Source organism: Notothenia coriiceps, unplaced genomic scaffold (genome assembly GCF_000735185.1).
Source record: "Notothenia coriiceps isolate Sejong01 unplaced genomic scaffold, NC01 NC01_scaffold00029195, whole genome shotgun sequence".
Taxonomy (NCBI): Eukaryota; Metazoa; Chordata; class Actinopteri; order Perciformes; family Nototheniidae; genus Notothenia; species Notothenia coriiceps.
Genome location: NW_011361896.1, coordinates 192,279 through 210,739, shown reverse-complemented (window position 1 = coordinate 210,739; position 18,461 = coordinate 192,279). Strand labels below are relative to the sequence as shown.

At 41.4% G+C, this 18,461-nt stretch overlaps 1 protein-coding gene across 1 annotated transcript in view; it reads left to right on the top strand.

Moving 5' to 3' along the window:
* kank4 (KN motif and ankyrin repeat domains 4) overlaps nt 1-18,461 on the top strand; it is a 40,543-nt gene that overhangs the window by 15,971 nt on the left and 6,111 nt on the right. The window contains exons 5-9 of the mRNA XM_010786461.1: nt 2,045-2,314; nt 4,222-4,306; nt 4,642-4,861; nt 4,983-5,125; nt 5,688-5,888. Coding sequence (XP_010784763.1) covers nt 2,045-2,314; nt 4,222-4,306; nt 4,642-4,861; nt 4,983-5,125; nt 5,688-5,888 — 919 coding nt within the window. The remainder of the gene's footprint in view (nt 1-2,044; nt 2,315-4,221; nt 4,307-4,641; nt 4,862-4,982; nt 5,126-5,687; nt 5,889-18,461) is intronic.

The following is an 18,461-nucleotide window of genomic DNA, read 5'->3' as shown; positions in this document are numbered from 1 at the left end:
TCAAAATACCAAACAGATCATGCATTTTAGCCATTCCTCATTTCGCTCAATTTAACACTGTCTTTTCATGGGCTGATTCTGTGAGAACAGCACCATCTACAGGCCTGGCATATGTACTACAGCGTCTCCAGCACTTTCGAACGGCAATGTCCGTGGCTGTCTACTCCTGATTGGTGGAGTTGGCCCAATAGCCGTAGCGCCACTTCTGTGACGTCATAGAAGTGTTCAAATCTGGATCAGTCTGTATCAGATCCGTTGCAGCCCCTTTTTAAGAGATTTGTGTATGGAGGAAAATAGAGAGGGTTGTGTTTTCTGACACTTGGTGAGTTCCCTGGAACACAGGGGACACATATTCATGTATAAAAGACGTACAAAAGTGCATTTTGCATGATAGGTCACCTTTAACTTTACCTGATACATGTGTAATCGTAACCCTTAGCCTAAACCTTTAACCAAAACCAAGTCTAGTGCTAATTGGTTGTAGGGAACAGATTCAGGTACCAGTTGGCAAATGGGACACATACTTTTTGTCCTTACTATGTTCATAAATTGAATACCGACAAGACATAGCCACCGAGCTAAACTCACACACTCACATTCAAACTAATAACCTCAGTTGTGTATTTTAGGTGTGTGTTATTTCTGTGTTGCTGTTCTTACATTCCTGAGCGTCACTGTTTTATGACCTGCTCGCCTTTGCCATGTTTTGTCAGAGCTGTGATGAGGTCTATTCCTTCCTCCCCATTTTAGAAAACGCTCTGCAAACATAACCAAAAAACATTCTCCAGAACAAATGAATTTTAAATGTTAACGTTTGTAAAGATTTGATCAATAACATTGATATCTTATACAAGATTGTCTACATCTAGTTTGTCTCTTTTGAGTTTGTAACCTGGATCTCTCTCCATTTGTTCCAGATGCTATTTATAATGAGATAAACATGTCAGACAACCCTATTTTCTCTGACTATCTTTAGTCTTCTGCCCACAACAGGAAGTGGGCTGCTGTTTGTATTTCTTCTCTTTGGACGGTCTAACCTATCTTTGCTCTCCCTTGAGCTCCTGTGGAATCCAGGGAATGCTGTGGCCCCTGAACGCCTCATGTGGTGGGCTGTGTGTGTGTCTACAAATAAATCTGAATCAGAGGCATTCAATATTAGACTTATCTGATCATTGGCCTCACAGAGGGTCCTTCATTATTCACCCCAATGATCACACACACCAACAACCGCCCCCACAGCTCTAAATATATCATCAGCCTTTCCTCACTGAACAACGTTGGGTTTCTTCAAGGTTGATAAATGAGTGTACAAACATGCCATTGGATTTTAATGTATACGTTTCACTGTGTGAGGGATGTTTTGGATATTTGGCCAAGGTTGCATTAGACAAGCTTGTTTTTCATGTCACGCTCCAGGTCTAGAGGGTAATGACCTGTTAGTATTTATCTAGCCTTGGCCTGTGTTGACTTTAATGCTCTCATATTAGTTTTACCTGCTGAGGTGTTTGTGATGTGGCTGCTACTGCACACGTTTTTGTTTTTTTGTACATACCTTTCAGTGTTGTAACATGAGCTAATGTTCAAGTCCATGTATAATATAGGATGGATAAAGATTTTTCTAAAAAGTATTTTCATATTTTTTGTTAGGGCTATTTTTTGGTCATGAGATATCGATCATGATACATTGCAATAATGTAAACAAGTATCTGTCACAGTAAACTGTCATAGTATATAAACACATGACTATATGCATTAAAACCTGAATACAATCAGAACAGTGGAATCTGCATTTGCCTTTATCACAGTCCCTGTAACATCATACTGTAGCAATAGTTTTTGTGCAATTTGGATCTTTTCATGTAAACTATTTAATTTAAAATTGAGAGTATGTTTGAGAAGCAATACAGTATCACAATAACATAACATTGCAAAACTCAAATTGCATGAATTTGTGATTGTTGCTTTATCATTGCTGGCATACTATGGATGCTTTTGGTGTCTCTGAAAATGGTGTTGATGTCCACTTGTTTGTGTCCACCTCCAGATATGAGTCAACATCCAGCGAAGAGTCAAGTGGAGATGAGAAGTCGAAGGTGGAAGTGGAGGAGCAAAACAGCTCAGAACCAGAGGTAGAGAAGGAAAAGGACACGGAGCCTCAGCCAGAAGAGAAGCCTGAAGAGGGAGCAGAGACCCAGCAGCAGGAAGCAGAGGTGGCCCCTGAGGGAGGGGGTGCAGTGGCTGCAGAGAAGGAGGCTGAAAAAGGCCTGCTGGATCCAGAGGGCAGTGAGGAGCTCCTGGGAGAACAGGAAGAAGGGTGAGACAGAAGAGCTTCACTTGGAGTGGTTTGTCAGAGTTTAAGTAAAGCTATGGAGCCTATACTGCACATGATACCACTGTAGGGCATGCTGTAGAGATACCACAGGGTACCCAATTAACTATGATTGGTCAGCATGGACTGCTTTCTGTTGAAAAAATACATTAGGGCAAAAAGTCATCCATCTTTTTTCTGTAACACAAAGCAAACCAATCTGAACTGCAAATCTTCTTGTTACTATGATCCATGCTCTCCTTCACATTGGATAAAGAAAAGTAAACATGGAAACTTCAAAGAGTAGTCTCATAAATTTAGAAATGGCAAAAGTGAGATCACTTTAGCGTATATCAAAGTGAATGAAAGTTCACAGTTATTGCGTCAAACAAAAAGCAGATAAAGCACAATACAGCCATAGAAAACGACCGTGTGACGTATGATGTCAGGGAAGGACAATAGGGTGCTTTGTTATCCAGCAACAGCACAGATACTTGTCCGAGACAGGTGGTGAATGAAGCTCTAATATACAGTGGGCTACACACACACACACACACACACACACACACCCACATGCACGTACGCACGCACGTACGCACGCACGCACGCACACACACACACACAAACAACCCCCTCCGTTCCAGCCCCCACGCACACAGTCATTACTACTACACTTACAACCATGCTTATCTTTTGATAACTTGTAAAGACTAACTGCCACACTCTACACCTTTGATTAATAAATATTCACACTAAATACACCTGTTTCCACAAACAGAAGGGCAAACCACAGGTATGGCTGGTGACTTTAGATATATAACATTTTAGATATCGTATAGATTTTCCTATACCACTTCTATCGATATAGGTCTTTATTCATTTGTCCTTTATGTTGACTAAGTAAGCAATGACGTTTTTTTAAATGAGAAAACCCTCAACTATTTAATTCACACTGGAATATATAAAAATAGTATTTGTCCATGTGGTTATTTACATAGACCATTTATTTATTGAATTAACAGAAAACTACCTAACCTACTTACATTACTATCAAGATATGAGATAACCTACAGTATGTTGTGATGGAAGATTTTGGCCATATCGCCCATCACTACGCACAAGCACACACAACTTCTCCGTCATAATGTAGTAAAAGCTGCTCTCACTCTTATAGAGGACTAAGACAGACACCCAGACAAGCTTAGTTCCCAAAAGGGCCAGGGGTCTGGTAATAAAAAAGCAAAACAACCAGAAGTGTTGTTCTCTCTGTCACTGACTGACTGATCACTTATCAGTCTCAGGTATGTGGACAGAGCAGAGGGCCCCTGGGCCACACCGTAGATGGGGCCCCTGGGAGAAGGCAGGACTTATTAACTCATCACTCAGCTTATGTCTGATCATTCCTAAGCATGTGTGCTTATAAAAGAATGTGTGTTATTTCTGGAGTACAGTACACAGTGAATGTGATCCACTCGGGCATAGTGCAGCTTGACATGTACAGTATGAGCACCTGGTGGATCATATTTGGCAGTGAATCAGTGTTAACCGTTGAGGAGGTCTGCATGTGCCAATTGTGCCATCCGTGTGTCAGAATGTTGACAGATGTGTGTGTGCACTACTCAGGCCTGCTACGTATCTTTTATCTTTAGTTTTTTATCCCAGACAGACTTTACACAAGAACCTAGGTAGCCGTCTCTTAGCCATATGTTAAGAAGACTTGATGGTATTTCCACATGAAAGCTGAAAAAACAGTAAAGAAAACAATGGAAAGAACAGATGTGGAGTGTGCTGGGTTGTTTTTTCACTTCCAGATACTCCTGGTCAAATTGAAAGTTCTTTACTAAAATAATATTTAGAAAAATGACTTAGGATGGGAGAAAATATTTAATGTGGCCTCTGGTCTTTGTTTGCAGAGAGAAAGTGGAGCAAAGCTTCATTGATGCCTGCTTTTATGTAAAAGACCGCATGGAAGAGGTTTCATCCCCAGATAAAGAAATGGTAAGAGGATCGTTTGGCTGCTGCTTTTTTTGTTATAAAAATGATTCTATATTCTTCATCAAATCGGATTTGACTGCATGTTTTTTGGTTATTGAATGGTTATTGAATTTCTTAGACCCTTATAAAATGGATTTCTCTTGAGGGAAAATGCTTCAGTTTCATGGTTAAAGTTCTGCTATAGCTCTTTGACTTTAAAAAGGCTTACAGTGCTGTTCCTCAGGCTGACAATGCACTCCACTCAATAGCCCACACCATAAAAAATGATGTTCAGGGAACAGTAGCAATTCTGCCACAGGCGCCTTCTTCATTTATATATTTTGTTTCTCTCTCTCCAGCGTCAGGTTTTAGTGGTGCTCTACCAGGAGTGGTTCAAGATTTCCAGTCAGAAAGATTCGCAAGCCGATACTGTCAGATTATACCTGAGACAAGTGGGCTTGACCACACCAACTCTCCTGCCATATGTAGTTAACTTGACTGATGGCAATGGGAATATGGCCCTCCACTACAGTGTGTCACACTCAAACTTCCCTGTGGTCAAACTGCTGCTGGACACTGGTAAGATGCACACAATGACAGAAACACAATTTGAACCAAAGATAGTAGTCAGATGAGGCTGCTTAACTATGCACAAAATCCTCTTTATTCTGATAAAACATCGTGTTTGTGTGTGCTTCAGGTCTATGTGAGACAAACAATGTGAACAAGGCAGGCTATACTCCAGTGATGCTGGCTGCACTGACGGCTGCCGAGAGCCCCGATGACCTGGAGGTGGCACAACAACTGTTGAGACAGGGTGACGTCAATGCATGCTCTAGACAGGTAATCTATTATCTCGCATTGACTCATTGGGGTCCCAATATCAACGGTTTTTACTGTGTTGAGGTTTTATTGTTGTACGGGAAGTTGTTGTCAAGGCACAGTAAGCCTGGGAATTTCTAAAATACCCTGGGGAAATCAGTCCATGTTAGAATTTATAAGCAGATGACTATAGGAATACACAGAACAGAACAAAATGTATAAATGTGATAAGAGCATATTTCCTGGATAGAAACACCCAAGTGTCCCTTAACCCTTATTTGTACCACTTTCTATTGGAATAATTTGTCTTAGGAAACCTTTTTATTTTTAAATAACTTCTGTGATCATTTTTGGCAGTTTTTACTTGCATGCAGACTTATAGTCCAAGTACATACATATTGGTTCAATTTCAGAACCCCTGAATATATTTAAATGTTCCACATTAACGTACATTTCCTACATGTCTTCTTTATCTTCCTCTATTTCCTCCCTCATCTCCAACCCTGCATCTCTTTATCTCCCCCTTATAACTTCCATCTCACCGTTTAATTTGAATTCACTGTATCTCTCACTTATTGTCCAGGCGGGCCAGACGGCCCTAATGCTTGCGGTGAGCCACGGCCGCGTTGCCATGGTGAAGCTGCTCCTGAGCTGTGGTACGGATGTAAATGCCCAGGATCGCGAGGGCTCCACGGCCCTGATGTGTGCCAGCGAACACGGACACACAAACATCGTTCGTATGCTGCTGGAGACGGGTCGCTGTGACATCAGCCTCATTGATAAGGTATGCTGTTGTTGAAATTACACAACCAGATTCTCATCCAAGATTGTTTGAAGGTATCAAAGGTGATATGCCTTCTGTATGTGTTCTCTCTTATCTGACATACAAGACCTCCTTGAAATCATGTTCAGATTTCCCGTGCTTTCTCTCCAGAATTTATATCCTGTATTTTTGTCCTCAAAGTGGTTTCTTTTATTTATTTTTTAAACGACATAAACCGAGGCATTTTTGTTTTTCGCACTTCACTGCACTCATGTTAAAGCCTTCAATCCCATGGGTTAGCTGTTGCATTGCTGTGTCGGCAGGTTTAAAAATAATCAAAATGTTGCATCAAATCAGAAAGCAGCTCAATCCAGACCAACTGTGCTTAATGACATGTACATACAATACAAAGACAAAATTAAAGGTCCCATGTCATGCTTTTCCGGTTATTACCTGTCCCCTTGTGTGTTATGAAGGTTTTTCTGCTTGTAAACGGTGTGCAGAGTCAAAACCCTTAAAGTACACCCTGTAGCGAGTAAAACTCTAACACAGAAAATACCTCCCCAAAACGCCTCGTTGCTGAAACGTCATCATCCATTTGATTCTTCCGGGTACGTGCTTTCGTACTGAATGGGCCAATCCGTGGAGCCGTTACGTTACGTCCGAGGAGCCGTTAGGTTAAGCCCCCGGTGATTGGTCCAAATTGATCAATCCACACACACACTCAGTGCAGGCAGCTCTGCTGATTTCTCCTCCCTGGCTGCAGGCTGATAACAGACAGTTGGGATCGCGGCGAAATTATCTCTGCAGACCCATTCTCANCTGCTCCCTGCTGCAGGCTGATAACAGAGAGTTGAGATCGCGCGAAATTATCTCTGCAGACCCATTCTCACAGCGTTTATCAACCTATAAACCCTTTTTCTTACTCAATATCAAGCCACACTTATTGTTTTTATTTCGGCTGTGACTTTGTGTGTGTTCAGGTTGAGTTTGGCTGTGTATCGCTAAACAAGGAAATCACACCTCCACGGAGCTCAACGCGATTCGTACCGACCAATCAGAGCACACTGGGCTCACAGGGAGGGGGGGGGAGCTGCAGCGAGCCGTTTAGTGGAGAAAGTGAATACTGCTGAATACACATACTTTACAGAAATGCTGTATGCGAAACCAATGGCAAGGAGCATTGTCCACCTCAAGACGGGTAACATTTAACCACACCTTGGAGCGCTTCTCTCCGCCATCTCCTCTGTGTGTTGCTGCATCATGTGCTGCATGTAGCAGCTGCGTGTGTGTGTAAACTGCCCCGCCCCCTCGCACACAGACGGGTGAGAGATCTGGTCTGGATTTGAAAGGTCGAAAATACACCGACTATATACGCATTTGTTTATCTTTTTGCATGTTAGAAACGAGTTGGCGACACTAAGACTGCGAGATAATGTTTGTGTAGCAATAATACATGACCTTTCTCTTTCTCAACTCGCTACTCGGAGGGAAGTCGCTGTCATATGCCTTGTGAACACTCCGATAATGCCTCTCCACGTTACCTTTCTTTGGCAGAGCGACGCTTGCTTTACAAATAAGGCAAATAACCTTTGAATGTGACATCACAAAAAAATATTCTTCCTCCCATTCTGTGTGGAAGTGGTATGTCTTTAGCTTTTTGCTCAGTCCCGCACTCATTTTGTTGTTTGTCTCTTTAACTTAATTTGAGTTTTCCCGGCACCTTACTGATTTTGTATCGCTTTGCATTCTGGGTTAACAGATTGGAAAGCGATAGATCGCGGTTCTGTCTTTTTATCTGTTCACAATTTCAATCGAAACATAACTCATCTCTGAAATCTCAAGTGGCAGGGGAGGCAGGGAGGAGCTCCGAGAATCCATAAACCTGGAATATACGTGATTATCATGGTCTACTATGTTATAGTCGGAGGCTGATTTTATTTTTTTATGAATGGGACTCCAGATCTAGGCGCCAGCATTGCGACACTATGCTCTCCCAATCTTAACTGTTGTCGGATCTACACCAAACAACTCCCAAGTCGACTACGTCCGAATCAGTACATAAGGCACTCTCCGCCCTCTACCAGCATGAAGAAGCTTAGTGAGTCTAGAAAACGAATAAAATCATATTTTGGATTTCGAGTAACATATATATTCTCACAAATAACCCACACCAGAAATATAAATATAAAAAGACCAATTACCATTCAAACCATAGAATCAGGCAAATCACAACAACACACCGACCAGGAGCTAAGGGTGAAAGGTGTGTCTTGTGACGCAACCGACAACGATACACCTTCCAGAACATCAGCGTGGACCTTAGCTACCTAGATTATGTTTTACAATTATACTTACCACAACGTTGCAGGGTGAGATCCCTGGCAGTATCGCATTAAAACCTCATTTACTACTACAACATCTAGTAAGACCAGAGTTTTCACAAGCTCAAAATATTACCACCAATTCCTACACTCAGCACATAAATCGTGAGCCCAATACCCTCAATATGAACTCTTAGACCCAGCAGGCATTCACAAAATGCGGGACCGAGATATAACTTTCAAAATCCCCTGTATTTTCTATACAATTTTCTTCCTTTCTTACATATGAATTATATCATTAATAACCAATCGACTACTGTGTCATAAACGCATCTTCCCATTTCTAGCGAGGCGCCGATTATAAGCGCCATCTGGTACTTTAATTATCCCTGCACGAGCGGCCTCTCCTCCTTTGTACCATCACTCAAGCGCAGTCGATTCTCACAGTAACCTCGAAAACCACATAACTACATCTCTCTAACCAAGGACACTTAACAACACTAAAACACACCTAACACAATGAAACTCCACCAAACAAAACATATACCACACAGAAATGTAGACAATGGGCCTGCTAATCCCACTCAACAACATATGTCCAGTAATCAACTAACTGCAATCATAATCATCGGACTAGTATAGGATGTAACCTCTCTCTAATAAACTACACATCACACATTCAAAGGAACTTCTTCCAACACACATAATCAAAATAAATAACTAAACAAATTCTACAAAAAAGACAAAATAACGATATCTAGACTAAACAGATTATAAATAAATAGGACCACATTAGTTCACATTGCGTTTTAAAAATGCTCTCAGGTTTTCACTCTTATGAATTAAAGACTCAGCTCGCATATACCAGGATTCAATATTGATTTCCACGAGCCCACAGCGCGAGACTGGCGACAGATCGTTGGTCTATTGCAATAGCAGAAATGCTTATACTCACCCACCCACACCAAACTCCCGAAACACCCTATCACACCGCTCGTCCTCACACAACACAACACTCATCCGATCGTGAGAGAATTTTTTCCAACATACAGTAACAGCCTGGACGTTGCGGCCCAGTTATACCATAATACTCATACACTGAGAGACCTGCCTGGTTGCCCTTATCAACTTACTATAATAAAAAAAAGTTTATGCAGCCCAAGCATACACAGCCCAATTGACCAATCGGAGGTCATCAACAGCACTTCATGGCAATGCTTCACTCGGACCGCATTAGATAGGGTAATCTCTATCTCACTCCTAAAAACATCTAAATCTACCCTTTCAGCATGGCATAAAATGTTCATAAATACATCCATCCTGTTTGTTTCATATGCTTTCTGGAAGAATGATGTCTCTGAAATCCAAAAAAACACAGTTTTTCTAGAACCACAGAATTTTACAGTTATCCGCAGACTTATTGAGAAAATGGTTACAAACCAAGGTGCTATATCTATGTTCTGACGAAGGTGTTTGCGCTGGGCTATATTCAGTTTTGAAAGAGCTCTAAGCTCGCTCATTGCGGAGGATATACCCGCGTTGACAGGAGGGGTAGCCAAATGTCACTAACATACTAAGGCATGATAATTTTATGGCGGGCTCGCGCTGAAAAGTTTGGGGAACACCTGTCTTTTAGTACAAAGGGGCCTCAGATTTGAATTCCTTAGTATTCTCATGTGGTAGATTGCCGTTCGCAGAGAACAGACACAGGAAGGAGCTTTAGGGTCTACACGGGAACATCTGCGGAGTTGTCAATACCTGCTCTGTCTCTCCTGGGAACGTTTCAGCCTTAATAGAAATCAATTGAAATGTTTGCTTGCAAACCCAAGGCCTAAGTAGGCAGAGGCAAACCGAAGACAGATCTAGCCCAGCATTTATAATTACTACAAGTTCCTCTCTACACGCCTTTAGGTAGTCCACTAACAACCCCAATGGCATACGGTCACCATACTCAAACATTTAACCTACCTGCTCCGGAACCTCTCAACTCATGTCTGTAGGAGGCAGCGGATAAAACCAAAAAACCTTGTGGGTAAACTAGACGATAACACCTGAGCCTTGAGAAGGTGATCAATAAAGTAAAAAAAGATATTGGTAGACCACGAGGACAACGAAACTTAGGACACGCTCCTATGATTGCCCAATCCCATGCCACCCTTATATCCAAGTCCAGAGACGAAAGAACCTATCCCTCACTGAAATCCAAAATACTCCACTTCCTTTTTGCTTAAAAAACCTACCCAAGGTGCGAAATGTTTTGTTTTTCCAATAAACCCCCTACTTTGCGCGAAAAAAAGCAACTAGCAACTGGAATGAATTGACGCTTGATGTCCAGAAAAATTATGAAATGAACGTGGGTCCTCTTTTTGCAGAGGGCGTCAAGTCTTTTTATGCAGCATTTTCGGTCTTTGGCACACAAGTAAGATGCGAATCCGGCTACTGCTTCAGACGTGAATAAAGTTAACAAAGTAAGACAAGGTGATATGAAAAGCCAGGAAAAACATTGCAAAGGATCCAAGGGTAGAGGGAGTTTCCTTCTGTGCGCAGCTCTTTACACACACAGATACACTATCAAAGAAGAGATTCGACGTCTCATATAATCTCTGCCGAATAGACCACACGTTTTATCATTCTACCGAAGCGGCCAGTCTTTTCACGAGAACCTTGAATGTCATCGAGATGGGCTAATCCGTTAACATCAGCCTTGAGCTGGTTTTGTTCATTTTAAAACCTTTCGCAATTAGGTAAAATTTTCAATCTCTTTTTGTGCTTTTAATAAGGTGAAGGTTGTAGAACATTCGCAGCATCCATTGGTCAAATATGCAAAGCAGTTAAATAGAACCCACGCGATCTTGATGGTTTGAACAGTTAATTTCTTCTCACCGTGGGAGGGCTTCGCGGGATTAGTTTTCATGGTGGGGAAATTTCTTTAAAATGTTGTCAAGGTAACTAAAAGTCCTCACCATAATGAACGATGCTAGGTTCTAAATGGCGTTGGTTTTATTCCTCTGGTAAATTACTCAATGTTAGGTCTGATTACATTTCCTACCTGAGCTTCATATTCCTCAGTGGCTTTTCTGAAATGCTCAAAAGAGGGTTGAACACTTGGAAGAAATCACCAGTATATGTTGCAAACAAGAGCTCATGGGAAAGAGGGACAGCGTAAGAAATGAAGGTCACAATATAAACAACAACATGTCACGGTAATGAGAACGAGAAAGGGGAGAGAACTACATACCCACACTTGCCAGCGCGCCTCGAAACGCTCCAGCGGCAGGCAGGCGGCGCCATCTGCAGTCAGGGCGGTGCGCAAGCGCATTAACACCGCCCGGCCCAGCAGCTTTTTCTTCCACGAGATTAGAGAGATAACCATGGGAGAGCATGTGGAAAGCTGTAAGGACTTGGGAGAAACATCGACTGTATGAGGAGAACAAGGGTGTCCGCAGAAGACGAAATAAAGGACCTTGAGGTGAAGTAAGAGACAGAGAAGAAGAAGCAGAGGTACACGCTTGAAATAGAATGTGCAGTGCTATGAACCATGACCCGTCTATCTTCAACGCTTGTTTGGCCAGCCCCTCAGTGTACCACCCTGTACACCTCTAATATTACCCAGAACATTATATACATGCTTCTTCGTTAATAGTAAATAAACATTAAAGAAAATCGAAGATGCCCTTACAGGGGCTACTTGATTAAAAACTGGAGCTGACGGTTGACTAAAAGGGCTCTACTATTTAAATATGAAATACTAGTGCTTATTAGGGCAGAACTCATGTTCTTAAGGAAAATTGAAATCTACCCCACTTTTCTCTCAGGCTCGGGCTTAGAGAACTCTAAGATTCTACTCCTACACTTTCTAAAACAGAATACGTTGAATGTACATCATCAAGTCCCGATTCCCGTAAAAAACAATCAACTTGAAAACCAATTGTGAAGCCTTCAACAAGGGCACTGTAACATTGATTCCTATCTAAATAAATATGTTAGCTGGTACTGAGACTTGCCCTTAATATTGAATTACATCTTCTACAATCCAGAGGACCCTTAACAGCATATGCTACATTGATTTTATTAGTTGACTTCTTATTCTCTCCGTAGAACTCCTTTGGCTTGTAGCTAACTGAGCCTTGTTAAGGAAGAATTACTCCTGAGAACTATTGCTGCGTGTTATGGCTAACCACCTAATGGGGAACCTAATACATGGAAATTAAATATGACAGCTGTGGCTAAATTCAAGTCGTTCTGCACTTTTATGAAGAAATACCTATACCGTCCTAATTGATTTTCTACATACAAACTATTCCCTAACAGGTAGACCGACTCCATCACAAATAATATGTGTCAATACAATCATGTGTAAGTACCAAAGTAGAACGCTACCTCGCCTCAACCATACAGCAACAGTGCTCAATATATTACACTGTTCTTGATCTGTTAATTCAGATTGTTATCATTATCAACAGATTCCCTTCCCTTCTCCACAGACCAGATGGAAAAACTTAAACCACAATATCCACTACAAATTGAATTCCCTCTAATCCATCAAAACGGACATTAACACAAACATTCGTTTTAACCGCAACAGTCGGTTCTGCCTCGGGAGAGTTTGTGAGCAGAACACACACCAGACAAGGCTTACCAGTCATAACCAATGCTAAACTGTTTTTTATCGAATGAACTTAACACTATCATTCAGTTTTTGACAAGACCTACAAAATAGAACAGGGCAATGAGTGTTAACATATTCACGTGTCAGAAGTTCCTGAATTACTTGATAAACTTTATGATTATATACCCAAGAATATGTCATATTTTATTTAGGGTTCAATTTTACATTACTGCTTGTGAAATAGTGGTGGGTACAGCTTTTAACTGTTTCCGATCAAAAATGTTGGATAAATATTTTATCACAATGGTTTGGGAATATATTTCGCCTTCCTCTGACAATTCCCATTGTTCTAACCCTGAAAGCACATCATATCTGGGCTTCAACACTATATCATTTATATACTAAATACTCTTATATCTATTTAGCGTCCTGGTCCAAATAATTGGCCACAGCCCTCTCAGAGCTAATTATCTTCTAGCCGGTAGATTCCCCTAAATGTTGTTTTAAAGATGTACAAGGCCACCATTTTTAAAATGTTCAATACAGATTCAGCCTCAATCAAAACACCACTGAGCTCAACTATTATCAGCCAATTTTTGTCTGAACTCGGATAAACTTTCCAACTGCAATGCAGTATGTTTAAAAAGAAGAATGGAAGCGATGGAATTCATATGAGAGAAGGAGACACACATATCACTTGATAACTCCACACCGTGTGAACGTTTATCAGGTGCTTGAGACGATATTGATGAGCAATGGATGACGATAAAATTGTGGAAATAGAGTGAGTAGGAAGGATTTGGTAACATTGGAGCGCAGCCAGAGTCGAAGACGAAAAAACGCTCTGAGGACGAGCAGAGACGCGAGACGATTGACAAAAAAACGACGTAATATGGTGATAAGAGAGCTGCAACCTAGAGTGCAGTAAAACAATGCGGGTGTTATCGTTATATCAAAGCGAGTATTCTGTTTGGCCTAATTATAGGCTAATAACATTAAAAAACTAAATACTTCAATTCCTAATCAAAAAATGCATGTAAATCGAGTCACGGGTAAACCATGGAGGAGCGCCGCGCAGTTATAAGGGAGACACAGGGGAAAAATTGTGAGCCTCAACAGAAAGGAGCGAGAGTGACACAGTACTGAAAAGATAGGGTTTAGTGAGAAAAATCATAGGACAACTATGTATCACAAAACTTATCCGAAAGGAGTCAACATCTGATATCTTCTATATCCACACACACATGAAAATTCCAGAGAGATATGAGATATGATCATAAAACTCGCGTCAGAAGTGAGTAGCATGAACACATTACGCAACTACAGAGCACTCTTATACACAAACCAGTTTCATCAAGAAAGTTTGAGAACTAAACAAGGGAAATAAATAAACAAAATTCCAGCACACAGACAGCGATGGTCGATGATGAGGCCACACAGGCTAGAGATAAATACAATCTATTGAGACAGTAAGGATCGGGATTCCTGCGTTGTCCTGATTTCTGGGTTGGGGACAGGAAGGAGGAATAGGCGACTTTTATCCAGAGCCTAGAGAAACCGCGAGAGACCTTACCCCATCGTGAAGGCTCAATCCACAACGCCTCATTAGATCTCTAATGCCATTATAGCGCTATGCGCGAAATCATTACATTTTATATTCATTTTATCACACATATCCTAGAGAGTCCCTATATGGTTCTCATTCTTCTCACACCTTGAAACTGCAGTCTCTAGTATTCATGATGAAAGCTTAATTCCTTTCACACATACTATAATAATCGTCACCCAGACATTATAATTTTTTTGTCAAGCAGTCATTTGGTAAAGTAGTCATTATCCTGGTGCAGCTTTTGCCTGCTTTTTACCCGCCACTCGCCTTTACAAAGGCTCCTCTGTGCCTCACAGTCAGGTATGTAAACAGACAGAGAGAAAGAGTGACCATGTTGATGGTGAGTTTCCTTTTTGACAGCCAGTTCTCGACTGTGCTGGTCCTGAATTGTGCAAGGAAATTGAATTTGATTGATATATATTACCATTTCATTTAACACGATTTTATTTTTCTCACCCACCATCTCTTCTCCCAAGTCTAGTTTTTATAAAGCCTCTTACTTGTCACACAGTGTAATTTCACGACATATCCTAAGTATTTCGATTTGTTTGCAGCAAACGAGCCATGATGTGAAAATCACAGGAAACATTATTCCTCATAACGAATGATCCCAAACATGTTACTTGAAATATCTGAATTGAGTTTGCGAAGCCACTGAAAAATTTTTTATTTTTGTTTATTGCATAATTCGGATTCTCGTGTGGAGAATATTGCTCTGTAATTTCTCTTGATATATCAATGAAAATCTTGGGAGTAAGGGTGATATGAGCTTGCTGCGAAACAGAGCATATCGGCAATATTGTTTGTCGTCCGAGCATTGTGGATACAATATTCGGGATTCTCGGGGTATTGCAGAAGAGTTTTCGGGTATAGAATCTCTCATAAATCGAAAAGTCCCTACTGTCAATTGAGGCGGCCCCCGCCAGTCGGCACCATTGCTTGTTATCTGTCCAACCACCCCTAATTTCAGTTAAATTCAGTGTTTTACAAATTCAACCTAAACTGTGTTATATCATTATAGAAATTAGAGTTTATACAATAAATGAGAAAAAAATTCAAGCAAATGATTCGTTACTCCTCAGCAGAATGAAGGAAAATATAATAATGACGAGCTACTAACACAACGACAGTAGAATTCTAGTTGAGCTTTTAAAATATTAAATGGCAATTCATGACAAGTGGATATTCATTACTCTAGTGTTCGTTATAGTCTCTTCGAGAGATCAAGAAGGCGACCTTTCAAATAATAGTTTACACCGCGGCAGGGGTCGGCAACCCCCTAGGCATCTTCTACGTGCCACACTAGGAATAAGTGGATACAAGTGTGCAAAATATTTAAGACTTTTTGACATTATTCTTCTCTCTCACACACATCCTGCCCACCTAGACCCGCGGCGGGCGAGAGCGCGTGCTCCCCCGTCTACCGGTTGCAAAAGGAAGCCTGCGCAACGCAAGCCGTTTTTTCTTTAAAGTTCCAGGCGAACTTTTCTGCGCTTTCCCATAAACACCCTTACATGACCACAGTGCGCTGCAGTGCGGGGAGAGGCGAGCTATTCTCGAGTCGCCACGGACGGAAAGCACGTTCACGAATTATCCGCGGCCGGGTACCGCGCCGCATAAGCAGCTGTGCAGGATGTTGCTGCCAGTTTTTTTGCGTGGGCCTGTGTCTTTAGTTTTGAAAGCCCAGTGGCGATCTGCTCATCTCTCATCCTAATAATATGCTTACACGGCGGACTGGCGCATTCCCGTGATGCCTCGGAGAGTACATAACACACAGCGAAAACCAACCGAGTAACACACACAGTATACCGTCACCTTGGATCCATGTTAATCCATCAAACCACCACACCACATTACACACAACATCACATATACACAAGGTGTGTTGCCTATTAATACATATACGAGGCGCGTCAACATCATGTACCAAGACCCTTGCGCTGCACAGGTTCCACAACACTGCTTCCCCTCAAGCGAGGCTCCCGCCCCGCCCCTCCCTGTTTGACAGTTCACGAGCCTGCCACAGAGACATCGCACCTCTCTCACTGCTCTATACACCTCCGTAATATTCTACTGTATCAGTCGGCACCCTATACTCAAACAGTTGGAACCCACTCAAACATACGACCCAAAAATGTCCAGTGGGTCAAGTTAAGCTCACAGTTATTTACATGATTACCAGCCGTTCTACATCCTACTTTCCCTATTAACTCCAAATCTGGTAACAATATTCAATTTTTTTTTTTTCTCTCTAACTGCCACTTTCATATTATATAAAGGTTGCCGACGCCCTGGTTTTAAACCAAACAGGGTATTTGAGAATTCCTCATAAAAGCTAATGGAAAATAGATTTTTGAACACTCACGATTTGTGATTTTAAGAAAGGCCTTAAGTTTCGGTCGCCAATGAATTATGATTGGTGAATACTATTCATCAGACCATCACGCCACGATTTGAGGACAAGTATGAATCATGGTTATGCAGTTAACTCGACATATAATCAAAATATACACACCAAGGATAGGAATAGGGAAACGAATTAGTTATGAGAAGGTATATCTGGAGTTACAACCATACAATCTAAAATTGCGAATAACAAGTGGGCACAAATATTATCCAATAAGCGGTTCAACCAATGGAGGGGCTGATTAGAAAAGTCCAGGACTAACCAAAGTTCAAATTTCCTGATTTTGGAACCCATGAATGTTTGGTACCTTCAATTTGGTCCAAAATAGAGAGAGGTAGAGTAAGTTGTTCTCCAACTCCAAAGGCCACAGATTGTCAACATGACGAGGAAGACCAGAAGGACAAAGGATTCCCAAAAGTCCAGTGGAATTCTCCCCTCGGGGGGCCATCCATCTTCTGACCTGTACATTTCAAATGACAATGCCCTCCAATATTGTTCGGTAGTATGTAACACCGTCAACCAAAAAATAGTGGACTGCAAGACCAGTACGACGAGTAACTGGAAGCCATGTTTTTTTTGAGAAAACGAAATTATATTCTGACTTTGAAAAGCCGTCTTCTCAGCACCTTCCCAACACCATCTTAGCCTGTATTGAGTAATGCACCCAGGCCACCACGCCACTCTCGCACCTCCAGTTGAAACGGTCTATTATACAGAGAGTTATCTGAGCCACGTCCCCTAGCTTATAGCTACCTTATCATCAATTCGTTTTGGTTTTCCTATACCACACTAAAAAGCCTCCCTTTCAGAGTCACAGAGGAACAATTGTAAGCAACTGTTTACTGGGACCAACAGTACTCACATGCAGTTTATAGTCACTATCTTCAAAGCACTTGGGTGGATGTTTACCCTACCGAAACATTTGCAGGCAGTTACAAGTCGGTATATATATAAATTTCCCTGTTAAAAGCATCAACCAATCTGTTTACCAAGTTTATGCGTCCCAACAAGCAACGCGGTGGACAGGCTACATCACACGTGGTTATTGAATTAATTGCCTTTGTGTTTAAACAAATCTATTTTGTACGACTCCATGCATGTGTGATGAATACATTGTCTGAGGGTATAACTAATTGATAACGTGTGAGTTATGAAACAGTCATAGATTTTGGAGCTCTAGGACTTCTATTCAGGATACAATTAGGCATTTTGCGCTTTTTTTATTAATTGGGCCTTTAATAATGTAACCTCGGCACTTTAAACAGGGAATTTATTAAGGTTGTTGTGTACAACAAGATGTCGACAGGAGAAAATGAAGCCTAAAAGTGCATACAGGTCAGATGTAATTGCTGATGTGTCTTTATGCACCGCTGACCGACTTGTGTTAATCCTAATAATACACACCTTTTCTTAAGCCACCTTTCCTGAGGCTGTCTGCTCCGTATAAATGCGATCTAAGACCAGCGAGCTTCCTCTGAGGCGTGTTCTCTCCACTGTGGAAGCTCCTACACCTTGAGAAATATTAACTTAGATAGGATTTCAGGAGAGCATACAGATCTATGCGCTCTGCAGTGTGTATGCCAATTGACAATCCAATAAGCTTCAAAGTTTCACAACACTCTGAGGCTCGCCATATCAAAGGTAA